At 42.2% G+C, this 26,198-nt stretch overlaps 1 protein-coding gene across 7 annotated transcripts in view; it reads left to right on the forward strand.

The window, feature by feature from the left end:
• PTK2 (protein tyrosine kinase 2) overlaps nucleotides 1-26,198 on the forward strand; it is a 235,663-nt gene that overhangs the window by 105,582 nt on the left and 103,883 nt on the right. For all 7 annotated transcript variants that reach the window (XM_046642323.1, XM_046642322.1, XM_046642318.1 and 4 more), the window contains 6 exons: nucleotides 68-122; nucleotides 4,839-4,979; nucleotides 5,502-5,579; nucleotides 15,530-15,637; nucleotides 17,619-17,736; nucleotides 24,312-24,342. In XM_046642323.1, coding sequence (XP_046498279.1) covers nucleotides 68-122; nucleotides 4,839-4,979; nucleotides 5,502-5,579; nucleotides 15,530-15,637; nucleotides 17,619-17,736; nucleotides 24,312-24,342 — 531 coding nt within the window. The remainder of the gene's footprint in view (nucleotides 1-67; nucleotides 123-4,838; nucleotides 4,980-5,501; nucleotides 5,580-15,529; nucleotides 15,638-17,618; nucleotides 17,737-24,311; nucleotides 24,343-26,198) is intronic.

Raw genomic sequence — 26,198 nt, forward strand, 5'->3', positions numbered from 1 at the left:
TCTTGCAATAATGTCATTAATTGATTTGGTTGTGTTATTTGTTAATATGTTTCTTTTTATATTTCAGAAAAGATGTTGGTTTGAAGCGGTTTTTTCCTAGGAGTTTACTGGATTCTGTCAAGGTAAGTAGAGTTGACTTTATGATAATCAGATGACCACATTATGCAAATACCTCACCCGAGGTGACTGCTTTGGGGAAACAAAATGATGTGGTTTTCCCCCTTACGTGTAAAAGTTATAATCTAAGAAACTAAGAGTTATTCTAGTCATATTAATGGCAAGCAGATTTTTATAGGTACAGCTTTCCCCCACAAAACCATGGTTTCACTTCTTGTGTGTGATACTCAGCGAAGTACAAAACTAAGAATGTTGCATACATAGTAGTCCTTGTCACCTGGATCTTTATAGTCTCAGGTATTGTGACACAGCAGTTTGTGAAAGAACATAGTGGTAGCTGGATTGTGTGTGTGTGCGCATTCTGAAGATCTGTCTTCTGTTTCAACTACTTGGATACTCCTCCTCATTAGTAACTTTTGCAGAGCCTCCATTCAGGTATGCTAGGAGGGCGCAGACTATGGGTCAAGGCAGAGTCCAGCTCCAGATGAGCTCTGCCATTTACCAGTCTCATGGTCTTGGGCCTGGTTTCTTATTTCTACAATGAAGAAAATAACATTTTATAGGGTCGGTGTGAATATTTAACAGATTAATGTATATGTGTTATTTATCACAGTACTTGTCGCAATGCAGTTCATAAACCGTGGCTGTTAAAGGTCATGTTCTACACCGGGACAGCCCTATGGAAGACCATCCCATCAACTGACGCCCAAGCAGGATAAGACATATGTCATGAGAGATGTAGCATAATGGATACAAATACTGCTCTGAAGCCAAACTACCTTGGTGAAAGTTCTGACCTCATCAACTTGAATTGTGTGGGACTTTGGCCAGGTTACTTAGTCTTCCTGTATTTTAGTTTCCACATCGGTTAAGTGAGGATAAAACCGTTTTCTGACACATGGGGTTCTTGTGAGGATTAAATGGGTTAACAGGTATAAAGTCTTGGAACGGTGAACACAGAAAGAACTCACTAGATGGTGTCTAGTGTGAAGAGGATGATGAGCGTCATCCTTATTACTAAGAATGATAAAATGCCAAATTCAGCAGTTTTTATTGCTTTAATCTGAGACACATTTCCATACAAGAGTTTCTTGGCAATTGTGCTATTATTGTCTGTTCTCTACACGTAGTCAACTCTGTTTCGTTGCCTGTCTTTGGGTCACAGTGTTGGTATGAAATGCAATCTGTGACAAAAGCGCTGTGTTCAGATGTCTGGGTTCTGCTTGCTCTTTTTCCCGTCAAGACTAGGACTGTAAGGAGAGTCGTGGATTTTCCCCCGAGTCCGTCTTCTCAGCCTCGTGCGGGGAGGTAATCATAGCCCTCCCTTTCTCACAAAGCCTCTTGATAATCTAGTGGGAAATGAACATACACGTGTTGGTTTTAAAGTATACAGTACTCTGCAAATGTAGTAAGACGTATTTAAGAACAGGAGAGGAGACATATACTCTTCTTTAATGTTTTGGGCCCTTTTTCCAGTGTTGCTACTCTGCTTCTTTATTTTCATTAGAGTGTCCTGACCTATTAATGAAGTACTGGAGTGAATTGTGGGGGACCAACTCTTCCAGCACATGCCATGCAGTTGGTGAAGGCTGGGTACCAGCCAGAGGTGGGTGGGACACTGTTGCCACTGACAAGTAGCCCATAGACCGTAGGCATGAGTGAGTTGGCTCGGGTATGGTATTCAGAGGACAAAGAGCTTCAAGTGGAGTTTGGCGTGGTGGGTTGGAGGTGAAATCCAGAGCACTTGGGGGGACATGAGAACAGCAGAGTTGTGTCCTTCTGGAAAGTTATGGCTGCCGGTTGGCCATACTCTTGAGATGGGAGGACAGAAGACTCAGTTGACATGGAGAGTCCCTGATGTGGGCATTGAGAAGGCATGGGAAGATCCTTGAGTGGAAAGGATGCCTCTTTGCGTAAATCTGCAGTTTCCGGGGGCGGGGGAGCAGGGGCCATGGGGAGATGACGACACGGACAGACATTCAAACGAGTGTAAGACATAGTTCTTTAGCACATTTACATTGTCATTGAACAAGTGCACTAGCCACTGTGAAATTAAAAAGCAGAAAAGTATATGAAAATGGCTCTTGCACGTTAGTAGTATCATCAGCAGTTCTCAAATGTGAGGCCCTTGGTGGCCTCAGAATTATTGCGAAGTCTCCTCAAAGCTATATGTAGGTTAGCAGTTATCACAGGAGGTGTGACTCCTGTCATTTGGGAGTCCCAGAAATTATTGTACATTTAAAAAGAGTCCTCATACTCAAAACAGGGCACTGTGGGTACAGGTCACAGGTTCCATGGTGTAAGTATAGCCAAGGTGACACAGAGGCCCTAGCAGGTTTGGCAGAGGGCTGGCCCAACCCTCCTGCATGGCCCCATCCCTGGGCCCCTGTGAGTGGCTCTTCTAAACCTCAGCTTCAGTGCTCGCTCTCACACAGTCTCCTCTCCACCCTAAGGAGAGAGGGAGAAACGTTCTTCTCTGTCTTCAGACTCTGCTCGACATCTTAATTTTTAATTTTGCTTTCTCAATTTTTAATTACGTAGTTATTTACTTGTTTGCATTCTATCTGTGTGCTTCCACTATATTTATAGATCCATGAGGGCAAAGACAGTATCTGCTGCATTCTCCACTCTTAAACCCTGTGTTTGGCACGGTACCTGGCACGTAGTAACTTTTGGTAAAGCTATTTAAATGACATTAAATGAGTAAATGAAAGGATAAGTAACTTTAAAGGCAACTTGAAAGATGAATAGAATTAGGGAGACACTTTCAGGGTAGAGGGGACAGTGTGGAGAAAGGCGTGAAGACAGGATGAGTCAGCCTCTTTCAGAAGATAGAACTGTAAAGCTGGAGCAGTTTGTTTCCTGGGTATGCCTGCTCTGCTGCTGCCACCACTCCAGAACAGTGCCCGTTCCTGCACCAGATTTGTTCCCTCCAAGTGTCTCTCAGGCTGCCCCTTGGGATCTGTCCCAGTCGGCCCCCTGTCCTGGTGTTGCTGCTGACTCTCATGTGCATTTCCTGCTGCCTGGAGTTGCAGCTTGTCGTCCGTCAGCCCTGTCTGTGTTCAGCACTCAGACGATGTGCATTAGGGGCACAGGGGAGTCATTGCAGATTTCGCAGCAGCAGAGGGAGGTGCTCATTTTCTGGATTTTGCAGTGAGATCTGACAGGAGCATGGAGGTCAGGCAGAGAGCAGAAAGACTGGGGCAAGAAGGTTGGAGGTGATGTAGGTGAGGGAGACGTGCAGTGATCGGGCCTGGAGGTAGTCTTCCACCGGAGTGGAAAAGATGGAATTGACCTTGGGGAACCTGAGAAAACTTTTCACGAACCAAACAAATGGTACTTGTGTTTTTTAATTTCAATTGCGGCTGATTTTGATGCGAGTAAGGGAAAACAGGATTAACTGTTAGCTATTGTTAGGTAACCTCGCTCCTACTGCAGGCCTCCGAAGGACTTTGCATCTCATGGGGTGAAAACCGAGTCCTCACCATGGCCTGCATCCTCCATCCCCTCTTCTTCAGACCTCGTCACATGTCCTTTGCCCACTGGCTTCCTCAGGCACACGGCAGACTGTGGGCTTGCTGCCTGAAGATCACCTCCCTCCACTATCCAGATGCTCAGGGCGCATAAATAGAGAACTCAAATAAGCAAAAATGGAGCAGCAGATTACCTGTGACCCCACTGCACAGAAAAAAGAGGTGTAGTTGGTTTATCTCCTTCGCTGTGTGCTGATGCGTGTGTGTGCCTGTGCACACACACGTGGCTGTGTATGAGTCCCATCTCTGGTGCTCTCCTTTTAAAGGCATCTGTACTACACAAACAGGTGGTTTCATCATATTTTTTCCTGTAACATTGTGATACAGATTTTAATGTCAATAAATTAGTTCCACACAACAGTCTTGAGGGCTGCGTAGAACATTGGGTCGACAGGCACACTGTGCACTGTGTAACCCATCCATGTGTTACTGCACACAGTTCTGCAGTGAGCTTCCTTGTTGCTGAATCTTCGCATAGTTCTGTAATTATTTTTAAATAATAATGTCCTGGGGCTGGCCCTGTGGCCTAGTGGTTAAGTTCGATGTGCTCTGTTGCGGTGGTTCGGGTTCACAGGTTCAGATCCCAGACATGGACCTACACTACTCATTAGCCATGCTCTGACAGCGACCCACATATGAAATAGAAGATTGGTGCAGATCTTAGCTCAGGGCAAATCTTCCTCACCAAAACAAAAAAACAGAATAATGTCTGGGGATTTTAATTTCTGGATCAAGAGTTGGCGTTTTTAAGGTTTTTGATTTGTGTTGCCAAATTGCCCTTCGGAGAGGCTGTATCAACTCAAGCTCATAATAGTGGAATGTGCGAGTGCCTTTATATCTTCGCCCTGGCCAGCTCCCCATCATATGCATATATGGCACGTTTTTAATGCCTGACTTTCTACCACATGTTCTAAGAAGCAAATTATTGCCTTACAAATTCTATTTAAGAAATAAAACTCAAAAGCATTGAATTGTATGCTTAAAAATGGTTAAGATGGTATATTTTATGTGTATTTTATTACAGTTATTTTAAAAAATAAAGCTTTGATAAATATGACATTTTGTAGTAATGTGAACACAGGTGGTATTAGGTGGTGAGTAGGACAGAAATCTTTGATGCTAGCTGTTATTTCTGTGGTCTTTACTTATTGTTGACTCTAAAAAGATCTTTGTAATCTTATCGTGCAGGCCAAAACACTCAGAAAACTGATCCAACAAACATTTAGACAGTTTGCCAACCTTAACAGAGAAGAAAGTATTCTGAAATTCTTTGAGATCCTCTCCCCAGTGTACAGATTTGATAAAGAATGCTTCAAGTGTGCTCTTGGTGTAAGTATGGGGACATGGGAAAGAATGGACTAGGTGTGATTTCTTTTGCTTTGCTCAGCAACATATGTCTAAATTTCTGATTGAAATCTAGTTTGTCACATTTTACCAACATGAGATTGTCATTTTGTTATTTTATGGTGGGAAAAATGCAAAAGATGATCAATGTGAGAATAAAATCATCTTTTCTTAGTAGCATGCCTATGTTCATAATTAGATGTCTTCAATTCCAGCCTAACAATTCATTGAATAACTGCTCCCTAAGGGCTAGTGTACCTCTTCAAATAGTCTTCGCAAAGAAACTGTTAGCTTCAGACGCGCTGGGATGAGCACAGTTTCTCTCTCTGTAGGCTCTGCAGATACTGGATTAATGAAGTGATGAATATTTTATGTTATTTGGTTAGATGGATTAATAGCAAGCTAAGCCAGCCCTTCTTTGGTTGTTTTAATGTGTTCATAGCCTTTATCTGAAATATTTCTTTTTCCTTCTGGTACCTCTGTCCTCACCTGTTTCACCTTCAAAAGTCAAGCTGGATTATTTCAGTGGAACTGGCAATCGGCCCGGAAGAAGGCATCAGTTACCTCACGGACAAGGGCTGCAACGTAAGTCTGTTTGGGGAGGCCCCAGACTGCCTGTGCCCTGACACACACCTGTATTGGCCTGGACCGTAGACAGTGAGGACTCAGATTAAGGAGATGGGGCATTCTTATGAAAAAGACATCATTCTGCAATTAACTCTTTCCATTTCACAGTGATTGTTGCTCATGGTGGAGAGAGGAAGAGAAAGTCTAGGCCCATGTTGAAATTCTTTAGAATTCTTTAGTTTTTGAAGGAAGTTAATCATACAAATTGTGTATATGTTCATGAGATCTGAAAAGAGTTGTTAGTTTCTCTGGAGAAGTTTTAAATACCATTGTCTTCATTCAATTCTATATCTGATTTAAATATAATTGTATTATATCCTTTGAAACAGCTTCTTCTGGCTTTTTCCAGAAAAAAAAAATTTCATACTTTCACAACTCTGCACAAATCCCTACTACCCCCTTTTACCTTACTGAGAAAAAAGTGTCCCTTAATGCCACACTGGACCTTCTTTTGTTCTCTTGTGGGGGAAGTACTAACCTTTTCTTGGTTATTCCTGTTTCTTTCTTTCATGGAGTGTTATTGAGCACCGGCTTTGTGCCAGGCCTGGTCCTGGGGTGAGAGATACAGCAGGGAACAAGATAGACAGAGGTGCTGGCCCTTAGGTAGCTTGCGGTCGAGTGGGTAGACAGATGTACAGGAATGTGCAGTTCTCATGTGTCGTGTGATCTTAGTGCTGTGACGGAGAGCAAAGTGCACGAGGGACGGCGTGCTCCCGTTTAGACGGGGTTGGGGACGGGGTGCTGAGGCTTCTCAGCCCTTGCACCAGCAAGCGTTCTTTCTCACTCAGTGTGTTCATACATGTTCCTGGACACACATGTTCACATAAATGCAGAAATATGACCAAGCCATAGCTTACCATCCCTGCCTTTCCCCCAGTGCACTCTTTCCTTCCTCCCCATCCTTTCGCTTGAATCCTTCCATGGGCCCTCCCATGAACTCGTTCCCTTCCCGCCGGGTTAACATGGAAATGACTCAGTAATTTTCTTCTGTGCTTTGTTATTCAAAAGTGAGGTTATCATGGGGCATCCTGACCTACATCTTGGTCTCACTCAGTGAAACGTGGACAAGATCCCTTCAAGTCCACGGTGGCTCTGCCCCTCCTCTCTGGTGGCCAGGTGGGATTAACCACACAAAAGGCAAGCTCTGCTCACCGCAAGACAAAAGCCAATTGTCAAGAGGCAAGATGGGGGCAGAGAGAGAGCATTTTATTACAGCTTGCTAGCAAGAGGTAAGATGGCCGACTAATGTCCAAAAGAACCGTCTTAAGAAGGGCTCAGAATCTTGAAGCAGTTATGTAGGCCAGTGGGTTATAGGGGACAGGTTAGCAATGTTGACTCTCTGCTGTTACAGACTGAGAGTTGCCACACCAGATCTTTCAGTTTTCATGAATGATGGCTATCAGCATAGACTCTCTGTTTGGGGGTCATCAGGTTCCTAAAGAACTTAAAAGAACGAGGTGATCATCTTATCACAACTGGGAGGTATATACACTAGCGAGGGTCATAAAATCTACAGAACAGGTGGCTCTCCTGGAGGGTGCAAATCCAGCTGGGTTAGTTAGTCAGAGGTCATTCAAAGTTACAACATGGTCTCTTTTCTACAATATGGCTTCCCTTATGTCAGTCTTGTGTTGAGCCGGTTTCAGTGGGATCACATGAAGGGCATTTACTTTGCTTACAGATTTCTGCCTTGCAGATGTGATATAATAAACATTATTTTACATATGTCTTTATCTTTATGTACTACTGCCTTTTCTCCTTAAGGAAGAGATTACCAGGGGATGGAACTGTAGGATCCCTCCAAATACTTGTAATTGTAAAAGCAACTGCCAGATTGCTTTTCAGGAAGGCTGAGAAACTTCACGTTGTCCCAGCAGTGAATGAGACTGGTGCTTCCCACTCACTTACTAGCAGCAGTTTTAAAAGCTTTTTAAGTTTTCCATTTCAACAGGTGTGAAGTGACATTTTCTTGTTACTCTCTTTGCTTAATAGCTGAGGCTCATATGTCATTTTCAAATAGTGATATGTTGTTTTCAGATAGTGATATCCTGGAGTAGGAAAGGGGGCATTTGTGTGTGTGCATGTGTGTGTGCATGCACATGTGTGAAAGAGAGCAAATTTTTTTTAGCATTTACAAAGTCCTTTATGTGTATATATTTTTATACATATATAATAAATATATATATAATAAAGATTATTTTTTTAGAGTAGTTTCAGTTTTACAATGAAATTGAGAGGAATGTATGGAGATTTTCCATATACCCCCTGATAAGTTCTTTTTCTCTTCAATTTGTAAGTCCCTTTACACATTCAGGAGGTCAGTGTGTTTTCATTTATCTTGGTTACAATTCTTTTACAAATCTCTCATTGGCTGTTGACCTTAAGCACACCAATCTGTGTCCCATCATGCCCCTTTCTAGTCACTAGTCGCACACCCCAAGGGTGACCGCTATCCTGATTTCTAGAATCATTGATTAACTTTTCAATAAATGCTGCTGAGTCAGCTCGACATTCATTGAGGAAAACAGAATGGATTTTGACCCTTATCACACACCATAATGAAAATCCACTCCAGATGGAGTATTGGTTTACATGTGAAAGGTAAAATGTTAAAAGTTTTAGAAGAAACCATAGGAGAGTAGCTTTATAACTTTGGGGTAGGCAGAGATTCCTTAAACAGAACGTAGAAAGTGCTGTCTCTCAAAGAAAATTTTCGTAAATTAGACTACATTGAAATCAAGAACTTCATTTCATCAAAAGATAGTAGAAAGGCAAGCCAGATATTTGCAAGAAATAGATTTGACAACAGACTCTTAATCCAGGATAAAGAATGACAACAAATCATTAAGAAAAGGGCAGATGACCCAATGGAGGATATCCAGATAGTCAGTAAATAGTGGAAGGGGGTTCAGCCTCATAGTCATCAGAGAAATGCACAGTGTAAACTGTTACACATTCCAGTAGAATGGCTAAAATGAAAAAGACTTAGAATACCAAGTATTGGCAAGAACGTGGAACAGCTGACGCTTTCATATACTGCTGGTGAGAATATAAATTGGTACGACCTCTTCAGAAAGTTCTATGACATTATCTTTTCTTTCCTTATAGATTTTTTAGTCATAGCCCTTAGATTAGGTTTGTAGTCTCTTATATTTTCTTGCAAGAGTTTATCTTTTCACATTTATATCTTTAACCCTTCTGGGATTTTGCACATGGTACAAGAATCCACGTAGATTCCTCAGGAGAGCAGATTAAAGGTGGGGCCTGCAGTTGGGTCAAGAGGAAAGGCTCTGGAGTATACGGCCAAGAGTTCCATCTTGAGTCACTCCCATGCTGGCATTGTGACTTTGGGTCCATTCCTTCACAGTCGGCTTGTGTTTCCTCTTCAGTAAAATGACAACAGTAATTGCACGTACCTAATAGGGTTGGTAGGAGAATTAAATAGGTTAATAAATTTGAATTGTTTAAATCATGGCCTAGCACATAGGAAGTACCTAGAAAATGTTGGCTCTCATCATTATTACAGTCTTGCTATTGTTGTCCGTATTCCAGGTGAGCAGCCACCTGTGTCCACACAATTTATTAAGTAGTCTAATCTTTGACCTCTGAATTGAACCATCCACTACGTTTATAATGTGCTTCTGGATCCTCTCTCCTGTTCCACTGGGCCAGTTCCACACTGATGTGATTGCTGTAGCTTGCTACTACAGCCCAGGTTCATCTTTTTTTGTATCCTTTCTTTGTATATCATTCTTCTTTTGTATTCTTTCCTAGCTATTTAGTCTTTCAAAACCAAAGTTATAAAGTTAACAGCTGTTGGCATTCCAACTTCTGTGTTAATTTTGTGAAATTTCGTGACAGTGGCTGTCTTTGGGTTTAAGTTACCTGGTCCAAGAATGTGGTATGTCTTTCTGTTTGTCAGGACTGCTGTTATGTCCTTCAGTAAGATTTCGTCGTCTTTTTCCTAAAAGTCTTTCGGATTAAACTAGTTCCTGAGTGTTGTGCAGTTTTTGGACTTACAGTGAATGGATATTCTTTGTGGCCGTTTCCAATTTAAACTTCCTTCTGTGAGCATAGCGGAATATACTTGCTTGCTGTTTATCATATATTAAACAACCTTATCATTCATTTAATGTCACTTTTTATTAGAATCTTAGATTTTATAGGTATGTAATCATGTAATCAGCAAAAAAAAGAATTGTTTTAACTTTTTTCTCTAATCTATACAATGTTTTCCTTTTCTCATGTTTACAGGAGCCTCAAAGATCATGTTTTATAATGGGTGGTAGAGGGTACCCATATCTTGTTTTAGATTTTAATTTATTAATTAAAAGTGTGTCATCATTTAGGATAATGTTTGTTGTTGAGTTTTAGTGAAGTGTCTTTAATGTTTTTAAATGATGCCCTTCTATGCTTAGAATTTTTATTAGGAGTGGCTGCTAGATTTAATTGAAGGCCTTTTCAACCTTTATTGATAGGATCCTGTAATTTGTGATTATTTTATGTTATATTGATAGATGTGCTGATATTGAACCATTAAATAGCTTCTACTTGGTTATACTATATTGTTCTTTTGAATGAAATATTGATATATTTGCTAATATGTAGAATTTTTGCAACTATTTATGTGAGATTAGTCTCTTTTATATTAGCTTTAAAAGGATATAGATATTAAAAGTTACACTGATTTTTATCAGGTGAATGAGGGGGCTTTTCACGATTTTATGGCCTGAAGTATTTTAAGTCAAATTGGGATCGCAGGTGCTTTAGAGATGGATAGAACTGATCTTTGTACCGCATGCGGCCTTTCTCGGTGATAGAGGTTCAGCACCTTTCCGGTCTCTTCAACACTAATAGATCTATTCCAGTTTTCTACTTGTTGTGTCAGTTTGGGTATTTATGTTTTGTTAGCCTATCGTCTGCTTCTCTGCATTTTCAAATTGTCTCCATAGAATTGCATCTCATAATTCTCTTACATCGTTCCAGTAACTTTATTTCTGTATCCTGTCTCATTCCTAAGCTTGTCTTTTTGGGTTTGGCTCCTTTTTCAGACTTGCAAAGGGTTTATCTATTTTAGCTGTCTTTGAAGGACAAGCTTAGGGATTTGGGTGGTAGCATTTCTATTTATTTTCATTAATTTCAGTGTTTACCTTCACAGATTCCCTTTTCCCAGCATCTTTTGGTTATTTTTATCCTTTTCTTCTACTATTTCCTTTAAATACTTCTTTAAAATTTATTCTTGTTTACTTTGGAGGCCATTTTCTTGTACAACTTTTAATGTATCTTACCAATTTTTGTATGTGGTATTCTCCTTTTCATTGTATTTCTATGTGGTTTGAAATTTCATTTTTATTTTTGTTTTTCATTATAGCATTATTTAGGAGAATGTTATTTAGTTTTCAAGTAGGTCTTGGGGTTTTATTTTTATTATTTCTCATGGTATTGGCTTATGAACGGAGAATATGGCTTTTTAAACGTTAAGTATTTTGAATTTGTTACAGTCTTTTTCAGAGCCAAGCATATGGTTGGTTTTTGTAAATCTTCCATCAAAAAATGTATGTTTTGGGGCCTGCCCAGTGGCACAGAGATTAAGTTTGCACGTTGCACTTCAGTGGCCTGGGGTTCGCTGGTTCGGATCCCAGGTGCAGACCTACGCGCTGCTTGGCAAACCATGCTGTGGCAGGCGTCCCACATATAAAGTAGAGGAAGATGGGCATGGATGTTAGCTCAGGGCCATTCTTCCTCAGCAAAAAGAGGGGGATTGGCAGTAGATGTTAGTTCAGGGCTAATTTTCCTGGGGGGGGAAAAAAGTATGTTTTCTTTTTGAGATCATAAGGATCTCTGTATCTCTGAAATAAGAGTTGCTGGTTGTGTGAAGTAGAAGGAAAGTAGGATGGGTTGATCAAGAGAGAGCCTCCAGAAATCCCCATAACATCTGCCCCTCTCGCATTTCTGCCTGTCACACCCACCCTCCTTGTCCTGTGCCTTCTGTGGGTGAACTTCACGCTACTGGATAAGACCACTCCTCTGCTTGTGTAATGGCTCCCATTCATCTCACCTGCTCTCTTTGCTGCATCAGTAAACGTTTCTAATCTCCTGGGTCATTCCTGTCAGCACAGAAAAATGTATAATTTCCCCTTTCCTAAAAATGTCCCCTCTCAACCCTATATCCCTTTCCTTCTCCGGTCTCTCACATGTTTACTCTTTCCTCTGTTGCAAAACTTCCTGACACATGGCTATTGAGCACCTGGTGGCACCTGGCTGGGCCACGCTGAGATTATCTAATTGCATTGGCCTGTGAGTCTTCCCATTTGCCTTTCATGCTTCTCCACCCAGGCTTTCCCTGCCTGCCGCCATCACACCACCCCTGTCCACCCAAACTGCATTGGTCAGGAGTGCTGCTGACCTCATGTAGCCAAGCCCATTGGGTGCCTCTGAGGCCGTATCTGCTTCACTTGACTTCTGGGTTGCCTTCTTCCGGTACCGTCCAGGAGAAGTAAGGTGCAAGCCTCCTGTGTAATTTAAAACATTCTAGTAACCACATTTAAAAAGGTAAAAAGATGAGTGAAATTAATTTTAATAATCTTATTTAGCCTAGTATATCCAAAATATCATCATTTCAAGGTATAATCCATATAAAAATTACTGAGATATTTTATATTCTTTTTATCATACTAAGTCTTTGAAATCGGCATGCATTCGACACTTCCAGCACCTCTCAGTGTGGACCAGCCGTGTACCACCAGGTGCTCAATAGCCGCCTGTGGCTTCCAGCCACTGGATTGGAAAGTGCAGTTCTAGGGTCTCCTCCTTGAGCACCTCTTTCCCTCCTTCTTGCTGGATAATGACTACTTATGTGCCTTATCTTAAAGTGTTAACGTTAGTCCGCTTGCATGTGTATTTATGTAACAGCTTTGTGCTGGGCAGTGGGCTGGATTCTCGTGGCCCAGTACAGAGTGAAATCTGATAGTGAAAAAACGCAACAATAGGATGATGAGAGAGAATGTCTGGCTGTCTAATGTAGAGTGGATGGTCAGCATAGGCCCTTCCCGACTCTCCTCTTCATTTAATATCCTTTTGCTATCCTGAAATTAAATTACAGAGTATGTCATGTACATATAGTTTCAAAATATCTCTTTCAGTTTATCAGTGCTCAGTACAAACATTGGCAGACATCACAGAATAGTCAGATACCTTGTAATGAAAGTCTTAATTTGAGAGAGGGCAACTGGAAGTCATTCCTTACAAGTAATATAGGGAAGTGATGAGGAAAAGTTATGCAGTCAACCTTCGGGGATAATGTCAGAATGAGGCAGAAAAACAGTAAGTTAAAAAAAGAAGTAAAAAATAATTTCAAGGGGCCGGCCCGGTGGCATAGTGGTTAAGTTTACACGCTCCACTTCAGCAGCCCAGGATTCGCAGGTTTGAATCCCATGCATGAACCTAGCGCTACTCGTCAGGCCACACTGTGGCAGCATGCTACATAAAGTAGAGGAAGGTTGGCACAGATGTTAGCTCAGCCTCAATGTTCCTCAAGCAAAAAGAGGAAGATGGGCAACAGGTGTTAGCTCAGGGCCAATCTTCCTCACCAAAAAAGAAAAGAATAATAATAATTCCAATATAACAATTTCCATAACTTAAATTTCTATTGTACTTTGGAAAAATTTTTTTAAATTATAAGATGGCAATAATAGGAATGTTTTAATGTAATCCTGTAGTGAAACTGAGGTACCCTTCATTTCGTGTGTCACTACCAACTTAATAATATTCAGTTCCTAGTCTGTTAGAAGGAGCCTCAGATCTCTGTTACCTATGTATGTACAGTGGCTACAAATGGGTTCATTGTGTCAGCAGCTTAGATACCAAACAGGAGTTGCCCTCAATGATGTCATTTTCCAAAATAGTGAGCAACTCATAGTAAAATTCCAAAGATAGCAAAGTATAATATCCCCTGATATTATATGCCCCCAGTTGCATTCTTGGAAAATTCAATGCAGAGTATACTTTGTGTTTTAAACTAAACTTGGGTTCTAAAATCAGATTTTTCACCTACATGAATACACACCTGGACATTTGGAAGCCATTCAGGACAGAGGACAGTTTTTCCTTGTGAGGGAATTTCCTGCACATTCTAAGATGTCTCGCAGCCATAGTCCTTGTTTACATCCCTCGTCCTTTGGTGAACCGAATGGCTTTTGCCCCGTGAGACTAGAGTGTATCCCATCAAGACGAGGTCATGGAAGGAAGTCCTATCGGAGAAGCAGGCAGAGGTCTGCTTAGGGGGCTGTCTGATTCCTTCTTGCTGGCCTTGTACCTTTGTAAGCAGGGGACTCATAGGACCTGATTTACATTTTAAAGTACCTCCCTTGCTTCCAGATAGGGGTGGTTTGTTGTAGGGAAACAAGTATGGACGAAGGGAAACGGGTCAGGAGACAATTGCATGATAAGCTACCGTGGCTGGGAGTAGCATGGTAGCCACGGAGACGGAAAGGAAACTCACAGATTCTGAATGTTTGGAGCTAGGCAGGATATGGGAGTAAGGGAGAGAGCAGTCAGAGATAATGCCTTCATTTCTTGGCTCAAGAACGAGGTTGAATGGTGATGCTTTTTCCTGAAGTGAGGAAGACTGGAGGAGGAACATGCTTTGAAGGAGGACCTGTGACTGCTAAGTTTGCAGTCTCTCCCAGAGGTCCATGTGGGGATGTCGTGTCGGGAGTTGCATACATGAGTCCCAGTTCAGGGCTGGAGGTAGTACTCGTGCACAGGACTGGACGGTGTTCACCAGGCCATGCACAGCTGGGGAAGAACAGGGCCCACCGCAAGAGCACGGCGGCACTTGAACATGTATAGACTGGGGAGGGAAGAAGCCCCTGTGAAGAGCTGCGGAAGAGCCGGAGCGGCAGGGGGCAGCTCCTCAAGGACAGATGCCCCAGAGGCCTAGGACAGGAGGAGCGGAGGCTGGCCCTGGGCATTCCATGTGAAGGCAGGAAGGCCTCGCAGAACACACCTGTGCCTGAAAGAAAAGCTGCAAACATGTTTTGCTGGGAAGGGGAGCTGACTAGGAGTCACTTTCTGAGCCATAATTCCAGCTCAGTCCCAATGGCGTCATCTGTGCTGAGTCCAGTGCACTTGGCGGGGAGAGGCTAATACCTCGTGATATTCTGAGAGAATGGAATATTAAGTGGGCTAATTGTTTCGTGAAAATGTGAAGGAATCTTGTCACGCAAAGTGATCATTGTCATGAAATGCTAGAAGGGTAAAAGACAGATGGGCGTATTTTGTCTTCATAAGAAGAAAAAAGAGTTTATTGTACTTGGAAAATGGACAGTCTCTCTTGGCATGTCTGTCTGGCAAGAGTCCTTTGGATACCTGCTGTCCCCTAGCTCCTAACTATTACACTCAAGAACTTCCATAAATTTCAGAGACTTAGTCTAGCTCAGGGTGTGCTGGGTGTGGGCCTGGGCCCCTCTCTCTGTGGGAAGGGGAGCAAGAGGTCCACTTGGACTGAGAGTTTCACACAGTTCTCCCCCTGGCTGGCACGTGAGTCAAGTCAGGCACTGCCTTCTGTTTCCTTCCTTTCTGTCTTGTGTGTTCTCTCTCTATGGTACCTGTAATTCACTCATCCAAACCCTACGGATGGAGTGCTCCTCGCTGGCCGTCGGGAGCATAGAGAGCAGGCACTTGCTAACCTGGAAGTGAGCAGATGGTTCTGGCAATTCCACAACTGTTCTGCAGAGGGAGAGATCCCCACTGGGGCTACATGGACTGTCACTTCCCCCCAGGCATCCAGTCTTAAGGAGGATGCCTTTAGGAGAATGGGGTGGGAGTTGGGACCATAAGAATGTCACAGAATAGTCAACGTGAGTCTTTTATCTGTCGTCCAAAGTTTTTGCCTTTTCTTTCCAAAGCCGACACATCTGGCCGACTTCAACCAAGTGCAGACCATTCAGTATTCAAACAGCGAGGACAAGGACAGGAAAGGAATGCTGCAACTGAAAATAGCAGGCGCACCCGAGGTAAGGAAGTCTCACAGCCGTCATTAAGGGAAAACTAAAACCGAGTGGTATTTTGGAAATGATGATTTTTTTGGGAGATAAGGATGAAGTTTTCATGGATCATCAGAATCACAAGTTTCTCTTACATAACAAATAATAATGATTAAATGCTCCCAAGAATAGAACAGGAGACAGATTTAAAAATCAATCAAGAGCATTATTGTGAAGATGATTGAAGATTATTGTGAATTACCAAGGAAATCAACTTGTTAGAATTATATGAAAATATTTATATATTCTGTAAACTACGTTATTTCCCAGACTGTGTTGTATGTGACATTCTCTCAGTGGTAATAATCATAATAATAACCGCAGCAGCAGCTGGTACTTCCTGCTGCATGTGTCACCCACTGTTCCAGCACTTTACCTGTAAGCCAAGAGCAGCACGTGTTTCTCTCAGAACCCGTGAAAGAAGTACTTTAGATACTTTGGTTATCTTCGTTCTGTAGATGAGGAAAATGAGCACAAGAGGTTGACCACAGTCCTAGTAAGTGGTAGAGATGGGGTTGATCCCAGACAGTCTGAACTCAGAGCCTGTGTTCTTTTCTTTTCTTTTGTGAGGAAGATTGGCCCTGAGCTAACATCTGTTGCCAATCTTCCTTTTTTTCCCCCCTCCCCAAAGCCCCAGTACATAGTTGTATGTCCTAGTTGTAGGTCATTCTAGTTCTTCTGTGTGGGATGCCACCACAGCATGGCTTGATGAGTGGTGTTAGGTCCATGCCCAGGATCCGAACTGGTGAAGCCCAGGCCGCCAAAGTGGACCACAGGAATTTAGCCACTCAGCCACGGGGCCGGCCCCTCAGAGCCTGTGTTCTTAATCAGCGTGAAGTCTAGTGCGTTAAAGACCAGGCGTGGCATGAGAAATGCTCATTTGGCAAATAGTACGTAAGGTGACCCTTTCTGAAAGATGGACAGAGCATCCTCGAGTATTGAAGAATCCGAATAGTCTGGTCGCGCATGCAGTTCCACTTGCGCGTGAAACGTGTCTTTCGGAACTCCTCTGTCGCTGCTCATCAGAGCTCTTCGGCCCGTTGCAGCCTCACCTCGGGCGGGTGTGTTTCCCGTGCTCCCCACCCTTCTTACTGCTTTCTGCCTCGGGATCTGTAACACTTCTGAGGCTCTAGGAAGTCTGCTGTTTTTTCTTGGAGTTAAATGATATCATAAAATACTGAAACCTTACTGTAAATTGAAATTTCCTGAAAATAGCTCAGTAGTGTTCTTGTTTGGCACTGTCATTTTCAGACTATCTTCTTTCCTTTTTGCTATCCCCAAATAATATTTAGGATCATGCAGGTGAGTAAGTTGTTCATTTAGAAGGAGATGATGAATACTACATCAGTTAGGCCACACCTGTATTTGAAAGTAAAATACAGCTTTGATTATCTCTTGGATAACCTTTAATAGTAGGTCTTAAGGAAGTTCATCACAATGGCATCTTTTAATTTGAAAAGAGTGGTTTATAAGCTCTTAGGCAGAACATGCTATGCATACTAAAAATAATGAAATTTTACTAATTTTCTTTAATGTTATAAAAATTGTGGTAGATGGTTGATAAAAATTTAGTCCATGTTAGTCTAGTTTCTCAGATGAGCCATACTTCAACTTACTCATTATCTAAATTCTTCCCTTAATTAGAGTGTGCCAAAGGGGCCAGGCATTCTGAAGGAAAATATTTTTTCACCTCCTTTTGTTCTGGAACATGAGCCTCAATCTAAGTGATTTTTCTGTTTTCATCTAGGTTTGCCTTCTGTCACATATTCTAGGAATAACACCTTCAAATATCAAACTTCCTTTTTCACTCAAACCTTATGACAAATCTTGTTTCACTCCCACTCTTCTCTGTTTTCAAGTGTATCTAGGGATCTGATGTCATAGCGCAGCTGTCCCTTTGATTATTGGAAAGAACAATAACGCCTCTTTCTTGGTCTCTTCCCCTTTTTAGCCTCTGACAGTGACAGCGCCATCCCTCACCATCGCAGAGAATATGGCTGACTTGATAGATGGATATTGCCGGCTGGTGAATGGAGCCACGCAGTCTTTTATCATCAGACCCCAGAAAGGTGAGGCTCTGCTTCTGTGTGAGCATTCCCACTGAATTGTTCGATGAGCTCATCCTCCACAGCTTGTAATCCTTCTTTTAGATAACTCTGGAAATGTGAAGGCCAGACGAATAATTCAGTCGGGTAAATCTGTGTTCTTCTCTTTGTAGGGAAGTGATCCAGCTCACAGCTTAAGAGCTGGGTTTGAATAGAGCTTAAAGAAAGCATTGTGTTTAGACTATTGTGTTTTGAACACCATACTTATTTTCTAGGTTACCAGTAGTATTCTTAAATAAACTTTTGGGATTATGTTCTGAGTTTTTTGTTTTTTTTAAAAAAAGTGTCCCTTGTAACTCATGTTAAATAAAGTCTCTTTCCTGTTTTTCCTTATAGATCTCAAAAGCTTAGAGCAGTCAGAGAACAAAAATGAGTTCTAAGTCATGATGTAAAATCGACAGTTAGAATGAGTAACTGTCCTGGAAACAAGGCTGTATCACTTCAGAAATGATCTGGGGTTTTGCAAGCCAATAAGAAGGAAAATTTTAGAGGATTAGGATTTCTGAAATAATCGAACGAAAATATTCCCAGCAGGATGATAGCATGGTAGTAGCAGGAAAAAACGGGGCTTTTGGAATTGCATCAACTTGTGGGTTCCAATCTTGAGTCCTCTGTGCTGCCATCTGTAAATTACTTAACCTTTCTGTGCCTCAGTTCTCTCATCCATAAAACACAAAGAGTGGTACCTATCTTCTGTAATTTTGGGGAGGATGTGTGACCTCATATATGTGGAAGGCTTGGAGCTGTACCTGGCACATAAAATATTCTTAAACTTTGGTATTGTTGTTCCCGTTGATGCTGCTAGTTGCAGGATGATCTTGACACAAGGTATGAACCTTGACTTTGAAACTTCACATCTGTAAAAGAATGATACTGACTTTATAGTGTGGTGGATGGGTCCACAGTAGTGCCCGTAAAGCAGCCAGCTCTGTGGCAGGTTGACATAGGATCCCTGCCAGTTGGCACTTCCGTGACTAGGATGATTACAGAGGAAAGAGTCCAGAAGGGCTGAGTGGTGTGTGTCCAGGTCTGCAGAACTGGGTTTAATAGTGGAGAAGAGGTAGCAGAGCACAAGGACAGCAAAGGGTGAAGCACTGGACTCCGCGTGTAGACACAGCAGGAAGCCCCGCCTGCCCAGCCGTCCAGGACTCTGTGTCGACAGAGCAGTTTGAAGGGGGGTGGGGGGAGTGTGATGGAGAGGAATCATTGGAACCTTTGTTTAAAAGTTAGAGTCATGATGTTGTGCTCTGAAAACAAGAGCTAAAGCTTTAAGCCAAAAGGCCAAGAACTAAGTGTATGGATTCCAGGACATGGCTGATCTCACAAAAATGTTTTTCCCACTGTGATCAGGCCAGGAAAGCCTATTCATTTCTTTTTTCTAAAATATAGCTTTCTTTATATGAAATAGAGTAATGAAGTTGCTTTTAGAAATGTCTAAAGGCTGCTCTCAGTTAAACCTTTGGCAGCCATAAGCTCTTGATTTTTCATTTTGTGCTTTAAACAGGTATGTACCTTACAAATATTACTAATATGTTTTGAGAGAACTTCATACAAAGACAGTATTTTGTGAAAAATGTTAAATGTAACATATTGCCTATCTCCTTTTTGGTAAATAATTTTTATTTCATCCTAATTTACCAAAATGTTATTTATCAATTTGTTGGTACACATTAAAAAAAAATAACATTCAGACTTTAAACATTAAATGAGCCATTCCATGTTTAAAGCTTCAACATCTTCCTGTGTGCGTTTTTGATTGGCTTTTTTTCCCCCAAAGATTGGCACCTGAGCTAACATCTGTTGCCAATCTTCTTTTTTCTTCTTCTTCTTCTTCTCCTCCTCCCCAAAACCCCCCAGTACATAGTTGTATATTTTAGTTGTGGGTCCTTCTGGTTGTGGCACGTGGGATGCTGCCTCAGCGTGGCGTGATGAGTGGTGCCACGTCTGCATCCAGGATCCAAACCAGCGAAACTGTGGGCTGCCAAAGTGGAGCCCACGAACTTAACCACTCAGCCACAGGGCTGGCCCCTGATTGGCTTTTTTTTCCTCCTCTAGGGAGAAACATTTTGATATCAAAGCTTGGGAAATGAGATGCATTAAGTTCTTCGTTCATATTAAAAGAGCGTAAATGAAAATGCTTCTCATAAAAACCTAGTAGGTATTGGTTGTTACCAATTTTATATTGTCTTTATAGAATGAATTATTAAGCTTGATAATTTACCTATCTTATTCTAAATCACAGTGTATTTATTTATTACATGACTATTTTATAATAGATACCTAAAGTGAAGATAGATTGCCTAAGTGAAGTTATATTTTAAGTCCAACATTTTTAATGGATCATAGTCAGAAATATATGTGGACAAGAGCACACGTGTGTTTTCTAATTTAGATGATTAAAAAATTTTCAAAGAAATGTAAAACATGTTTTTACAAACATGTACTGTTTTCCTGGCAATGTGCTTCAAAGAACAATCATGTATGTATCCATCTGTCTTCTCTGGATTATAAAGTGCTTAATGGTAAGCAGCATGTGCATGTTTGTATGTATAACAGAGATAACAGTTATAAGTGATCTGGAAGTTCTCCATGTGAGCTCTGAATATGCACAGATGTACTTGGTTAGTTCTGTGATCTACCACAATTACCTTGAAATTATAAAGTGCTTTAAAAGGTGGTGTTTTTTGGGGCGGAAAATGGTAAGAACCATAAGCGAAATATCCTGAACTGAGTTCCACCCAAGTTGCTGCATGACCCTGGCCTCATTGTAGGGCGTTATCTAACCTGTCCCTTTCCCACAGGAAAGCTCAGTAGCAACTTTCAATTTTAGTAAAATTCTCAGAGGAGGGAATTATGCAGATTAATATGGGGTCATAATTTCCTTGTTCTTAAGTAGATTTTCCATATATAGGATGAGAGTAAATACTGTACAGTGTGAGGGGAGGGGATGCATGCCTCTAAGTGTGACACGAAACCCAGAAGATAGGAAGAACAAAATTGATAGTGCATTATATAAACGTGGAGTTGCTCCTATTAGTAAAAGGAACGTGTTTGAAAGCTGTGACACAGAGGGGAAAACATTTCTAACACCTACAATAAAGAGTTAAAATCTCGTGTTTTGCAAGTGTTCTTCTTATTCAGTGACAACCCAGTATAAAAACGGGCGCCTCATAGAAGAATGAACATATAAATGTCCAGTAAACAGACAGACAGAGTGACACATGCCATTTTATGTTTATTAGATTGGTAAAAAGACTGCTAATACAAGGCTATTGGAAAATGCAGTCTCCCGCTTTGTTGGTATCACTGTCAGCTGGTACATTTCCAGAGGACAGAGTCGCAGCAGCTCCCTGTCCAGTCGTCCACCTCCTAGAAAGGTGTCCTGCGGAACCACTGACGCAGGACGTTCACCCTCCATTGTTTATAATTGCACAGGCTTGGAAACAACCTCAGTGTCCGCAGGATGGGAACTAACAAATAAATGAGGGAGCATGTAGGTTTGTAACACAAAAATAGCACCATTGTCGTTTTCAGCAGCCGCATGGTATTGTATCAGGTATGCATGCTCCCTCGTTTATTTATTTATATAAAGATCCAAACCTATTGTGTGAATTCATGAGCATAAAAGGAGTCTGGAAGTGGGGAAAGTTAAGTGCCCAACTGTGGCTAGTGAATACTTCTAAGGAGAATGGAATTGTATTTGAAGCAGGGGAGGGGGCCTTCAACTTTTTCACTTTTTCCCCCACGTTATATATCTTTATGATTTAGATTTATTTAGATTTTTAGTTCTGGGAGCTGGCCCAGTGGTGCAGCAGTTAAGTTCACACGTTCTGCTTCGGTGGCCTGGGGTTCACCAGTTCTGATCCTGGGTGTGGATGTGGCACCCCTTGGCAAGGTGTGGTAGGCGGTAGGCATCCCACATATAAAGTAGAGGAAGAGGGGCATGGATGTTAGCTTAGGGCAAGTCTTCCTCAGTAAAAACAGGAGGATTGGCGGCAGATGTTAGCTCAGGGCTAATCTTCCTTAAAAAAAAACAGAATTTATTCAGAGAAATAAGATACAAACCATGTGAATGGCATGAGAAATCGTATGTTCAGTCAACTTATAAATTTAAAGGAATGTTAAAAATTAACTCCTAGAATTGGGCATTTTAGTTAGTGAGTACTTAGGTTTTTTTATAATGCTACTGCTATTAATGTCTGTTGCCATTTTGCTCAATATTCTGTTATTTTTTTTGCTTCCTGAAAATTTACTCTCTTAAGATCCTTCAGTTGTTAATCAGCTCTTTTACAGCCTTCTTGCTACTCCTGCCCAGCTACTTTGGAAGTCTATATTAACCAAATATTTAATAACTAGTTTCTTTTTCAAGCCAGTCCTGAGGGCCTAGTGGTTAAAGTTCGGCACACTCACCACTTCGGTGGCCCGGGTTCATTTCCTGGTGGCAGAACCACACCACTCGTCTGTCAGTAGCCCTGCTGTGGCGGCAGCTCACAAGGAAGAACTAGAAGCATTTACAACTAGGATATACAGCCATGCACTGGGGCTTTGGGGAAAAAAAAGAGGAAGATTGGCAACAGATGTTAGCTCAGGGTACATCCTTCCCTGCAAAAATTAAAAAAGAAAAAGGAAAAAGAGATCTTTAAAAAAATAGCTGTTGTTTTTCTCTCCAAGGAAGTAGAAATTTCAAGAAAGAGTGCACAAACAGTTACAAATCACACATATGCCATTTGAAAGGCCATACCATTAATTGACAGTGTTGGATGTGGTTAAGATGGTGGTGGTAGCATTCATGGGATAAACAACCAATAAGATTTTCTACTTATTCTAACTTTGGTCTTCATGGTATAACTTGGTTATTTTGCTTGAAATTTGGATGTCAATAATTCAAAGAGTGAGGAAGTTTGGATGGAATTCCTGTAGTGCATTGGCTATTGTGCGGTGGTTGGATATGTTCTGTGTTATTTTAAGCCTCACAACTATCCGTGCAAACGAGGCAGCGTGCTCTCTGTCTCATAGGTAAATAAACAGTTGTTCAGAGAGTCACTCACTTGGGGCCCAAGGCTGATTGAATTCCTCGTTTACCAAGCACTGGTCTGAGAGCCTTTGAGTGCCAGGTGCCCGCCCGGGCGGTAGGGACACCTGTGGCAGGTTAGGTCTGACCTTCAAGTAGTCCGATATGTAGCAAATGCTCTTCTGTATGCTGGAGCAGAAGCACAGGAGGGCCATTCCAAGCCACTTGGAGTATTCCGGGAAGAGCTCCTTTGAGGAGATCATGGTGGAATTGAGCTTTGAAAGATTGAGAAATGCTACTTCCACCAGAAGAAAGAGCTCTTTCAAGCATCTTTCAAGGCAGCGTGATGTATTCAGGGAAATATAACATGCAATCACGTAGAATCAGGAAATAGTAGAGAATGAGACTGGAGAGACCGTGACAAGGGTAACTTCAGTGGCCTGGTGGGTGGAGGGAACTGATGGGACTGAGTTCAAGGGCAAATGCAAGGAGAGGAATCCTGGACAGCAAGGGTGACCGCACTGGGGGTGTTACCTAAGGAACTGCCTGGGAAGGCACCTCCACCCCACGGCCCTACAGACACACCCAAAGAAGGGAGACAGAGCTGTTTTGTGTGGCAAAAGAATCAAAGCTGTGCTTTGCGGGTTAAGTTGAGGTGCTTAAATTTCATCCTAAAAGCTGTCGAGAGACACTAAAATTTTAAGCAGGGGAATGACTTGATGAATTTGCATTTAGGGAAGATTATTCTGGTAGTAATTTAGCTCAGGGATGGATTAGAAGGGAGGATCAATCAGTCAGGGGCCCATTAGATTAATCCAGATTAAACTGGGGGAGGCTCCATGCTCCTGGTTCACAAAAGGAGGGGTGGGGAGAGAGAGTCCCCTCAACCATTGAACAAAGTCCTGAGCTTCATCAGGCAGGAGCCAGTCACTGCCCAAAGCGACGGGCCCGGCCCGGTCATTGGTGGGAGATGAGCACCGTCCTAGAGGCCCCCGGGTGCCCCCCCCCCCCCCCCCCCCCCCCCCCCTCAGGCCACCACTCTGCAGGCCTGCTTGGTTCTTCGGCTCCTCTGGTTCTTCAGTTCCTCTGGTAGCCACGCATCCTGTGGATTTGTTTTCTTTGTATTTCTCTCTGTTCACTGCGTATAGATTTTGGTGTCGTTGCTAGTGAGCATTTTTATCAAAATGTTGAATGTTCAGTATTTTGGTAAAGATTGTTGACTTTAACCATGAGAAATCCTTCATCTTTTAGAGTCTCCTGGGAAGGAAATCTCTTACCAATTTGTCATGTTAATACTTTGTTTTGATTAGGCAGTACCTTTTAAACAATATGCAACTACAGTCAGTTTATGTTTGTTAGAAATATTGAAAAGAAGACCACGAAAGCCTAAGATAGACGGTAGAATAACTTCCTTTAAGGGGTTATTGCTAAGATACTGGAATAAAACTCATCTTTCCCCGATTTCTACATGTAACCTTTTCAAAAGGAATGGAAGGAACCTCATCTCTCTTTCCTTTTTTTTCCCCAGAAGGCGAACGGGCTTTGCCGTCAATACCAAAGTAAGTGCTGCTTTGTGCATGTTGTTATTCAGTTGTGTTAGACGCTGGAAGGAAATCACTATGCTTTATAATCCATTTTCCTTTAATAATCAAATTTTTCTACATATGTGATTAGGGAACTAGAAAACAAATATTTCCAGAAAGAAATCAAAGCAATTATAAATCATGTTATGTATTTAGATTTAATCAAAAGTTTGAAACGAATTTTCCCTTTATTTTAAGTTCAGTAGGGAGCTCAAGAAAAGTCATAGTGATAATACTGTGGAGGCCTGTTGCTAAACAGTCACATTATAGTCACCACCAATCTTTATAAGAGCCTGAAAATGGCGACCATTCTGGCTATGTTACACAGGAGAAAATTAAGAAATTTATGTTAATTTTTTTACTTGTTTATGTCATGAATTTCATAGTAGATGTGTTGATCTATAAAATTAAGAGAATTAAATAGTAATGCCAAAAGAACTTATTTAATAACTTCTCTATTCTCAGTGTGTTAAGAACTGGGGACCATTTGAAAATTAAAATCTAGACATTCAGATATACAGGTAAATAAACAATTATAGCTGTGTGCCTGAGTGCTCACCTGCAGAAGAGTACTTCACCTGCGAGGGTCCTGGAAATAGGATCAGGAGGCTGAAGCCTGGGCATCGTTGCTGTCTTGTCACTCTTCCTCCTCTCTACTGCCGGTCCATCACCAGTCCTTCATTTCTGTTTCTAAATCTATCAGATCAGCCACTTCTCCGCCTTTCCACTGTCCCTCCCCTGCTTTTAGCTATTATCATCACCTGTCTGGGCTACTCCAGCAGACTAGGGATCCCCAAGCCCACCCCCAGGTTCAGTGATTCTCTAGAGAGAACTCGCAGGATTCAGCATATGGTCATGCTCACGGCTGTGATGTGTTACAGCAAGAGGCCACAGAGCAAGCCCGGCCCCGGGAGAGGGCGCAAGGGGTGAAGTCCCAGGAAACCGAGGCACGCTCCTGAGAGCCCTCTCCCAGTGGCCTCACGCAGGGTGCACTCGTTTCGTCTGGCAGTGAGTGTGATGCTGTGTGAAATACTGTCTAGTGAGGAAGCTCATTAAAGACTCGTTGCCTGGGGGTTCTGATCACATACATACTCTCAGCCTGGCATGTCCCAAACTTCTAGATTCCCCAAAGGAAAGCAGGGCTTCACCGTGAACCTTATTGTTTGTACAGACAGTTTAGGCACAGCAGACCACACTTCTTAGTTAGGGGATGGTGGGAACCCTCCTGAAATCCAAGTTCCCACACACCAGCCAAGGGCCAGCCTCAAAAGATAGCAGTCTCGGGCCGGCTAGATTAACCTTCTTCTGCACACCTCCTACCCATCTTCGTCTGTCCAGTTTTGCCCATCGTCCATCCATTCTCTGTACTACAATGTGAGGGAGCTTTCTTAATTAAAGCCGATGCCTCACTTGCTGTTGCTCTAAGGATAAACGCCAACATCCTTAAGCTGGCTGGCAGCATCCTGTACACTTGCTCACCTGCTGGCTCCTCTAGCCTCCTTTCGCTACTCTCACCCTGCTCTTCAGCTACAGTGAACTGTTTTCACTTCCTGGAGTTCACTGTCCTTTCTTTGCCTCCAGGTCTTTGTAAACGCTCTTTCCAGCATGACTCACTCTTCCTCCAGCCCCCTTGTCCTCAGCTAGGCCCTGCTCATCTCTCAGGTCTCATCCTACATCATTTCCTCTGGAATTGACTAACCAGTCCTGGAGAGCCTTCCTGTGTGTTTTCCCATAACACGTTCTACTGTGCCATAGTACTTATCACACTTTTAAAAATTACCTCAGGGCTGGCCCCGTGGCACAGCGGTTAAGTTTGCACATTCTGCTTCAGC

This window comes from Equus quagga, chromosome 16 (assembly GCF_021613505.1).
Source record: "Equus quagga isolate Etosha38 chromosome 16, UCLA_HA_Equagga_1.0, whole genome shotgun sequence".
Lineage (NCBI taxonomy): Eukaryota > Metazoa > Chordata > Mammalia > Perissodactyla > Equidae > Equus > Equus quagga.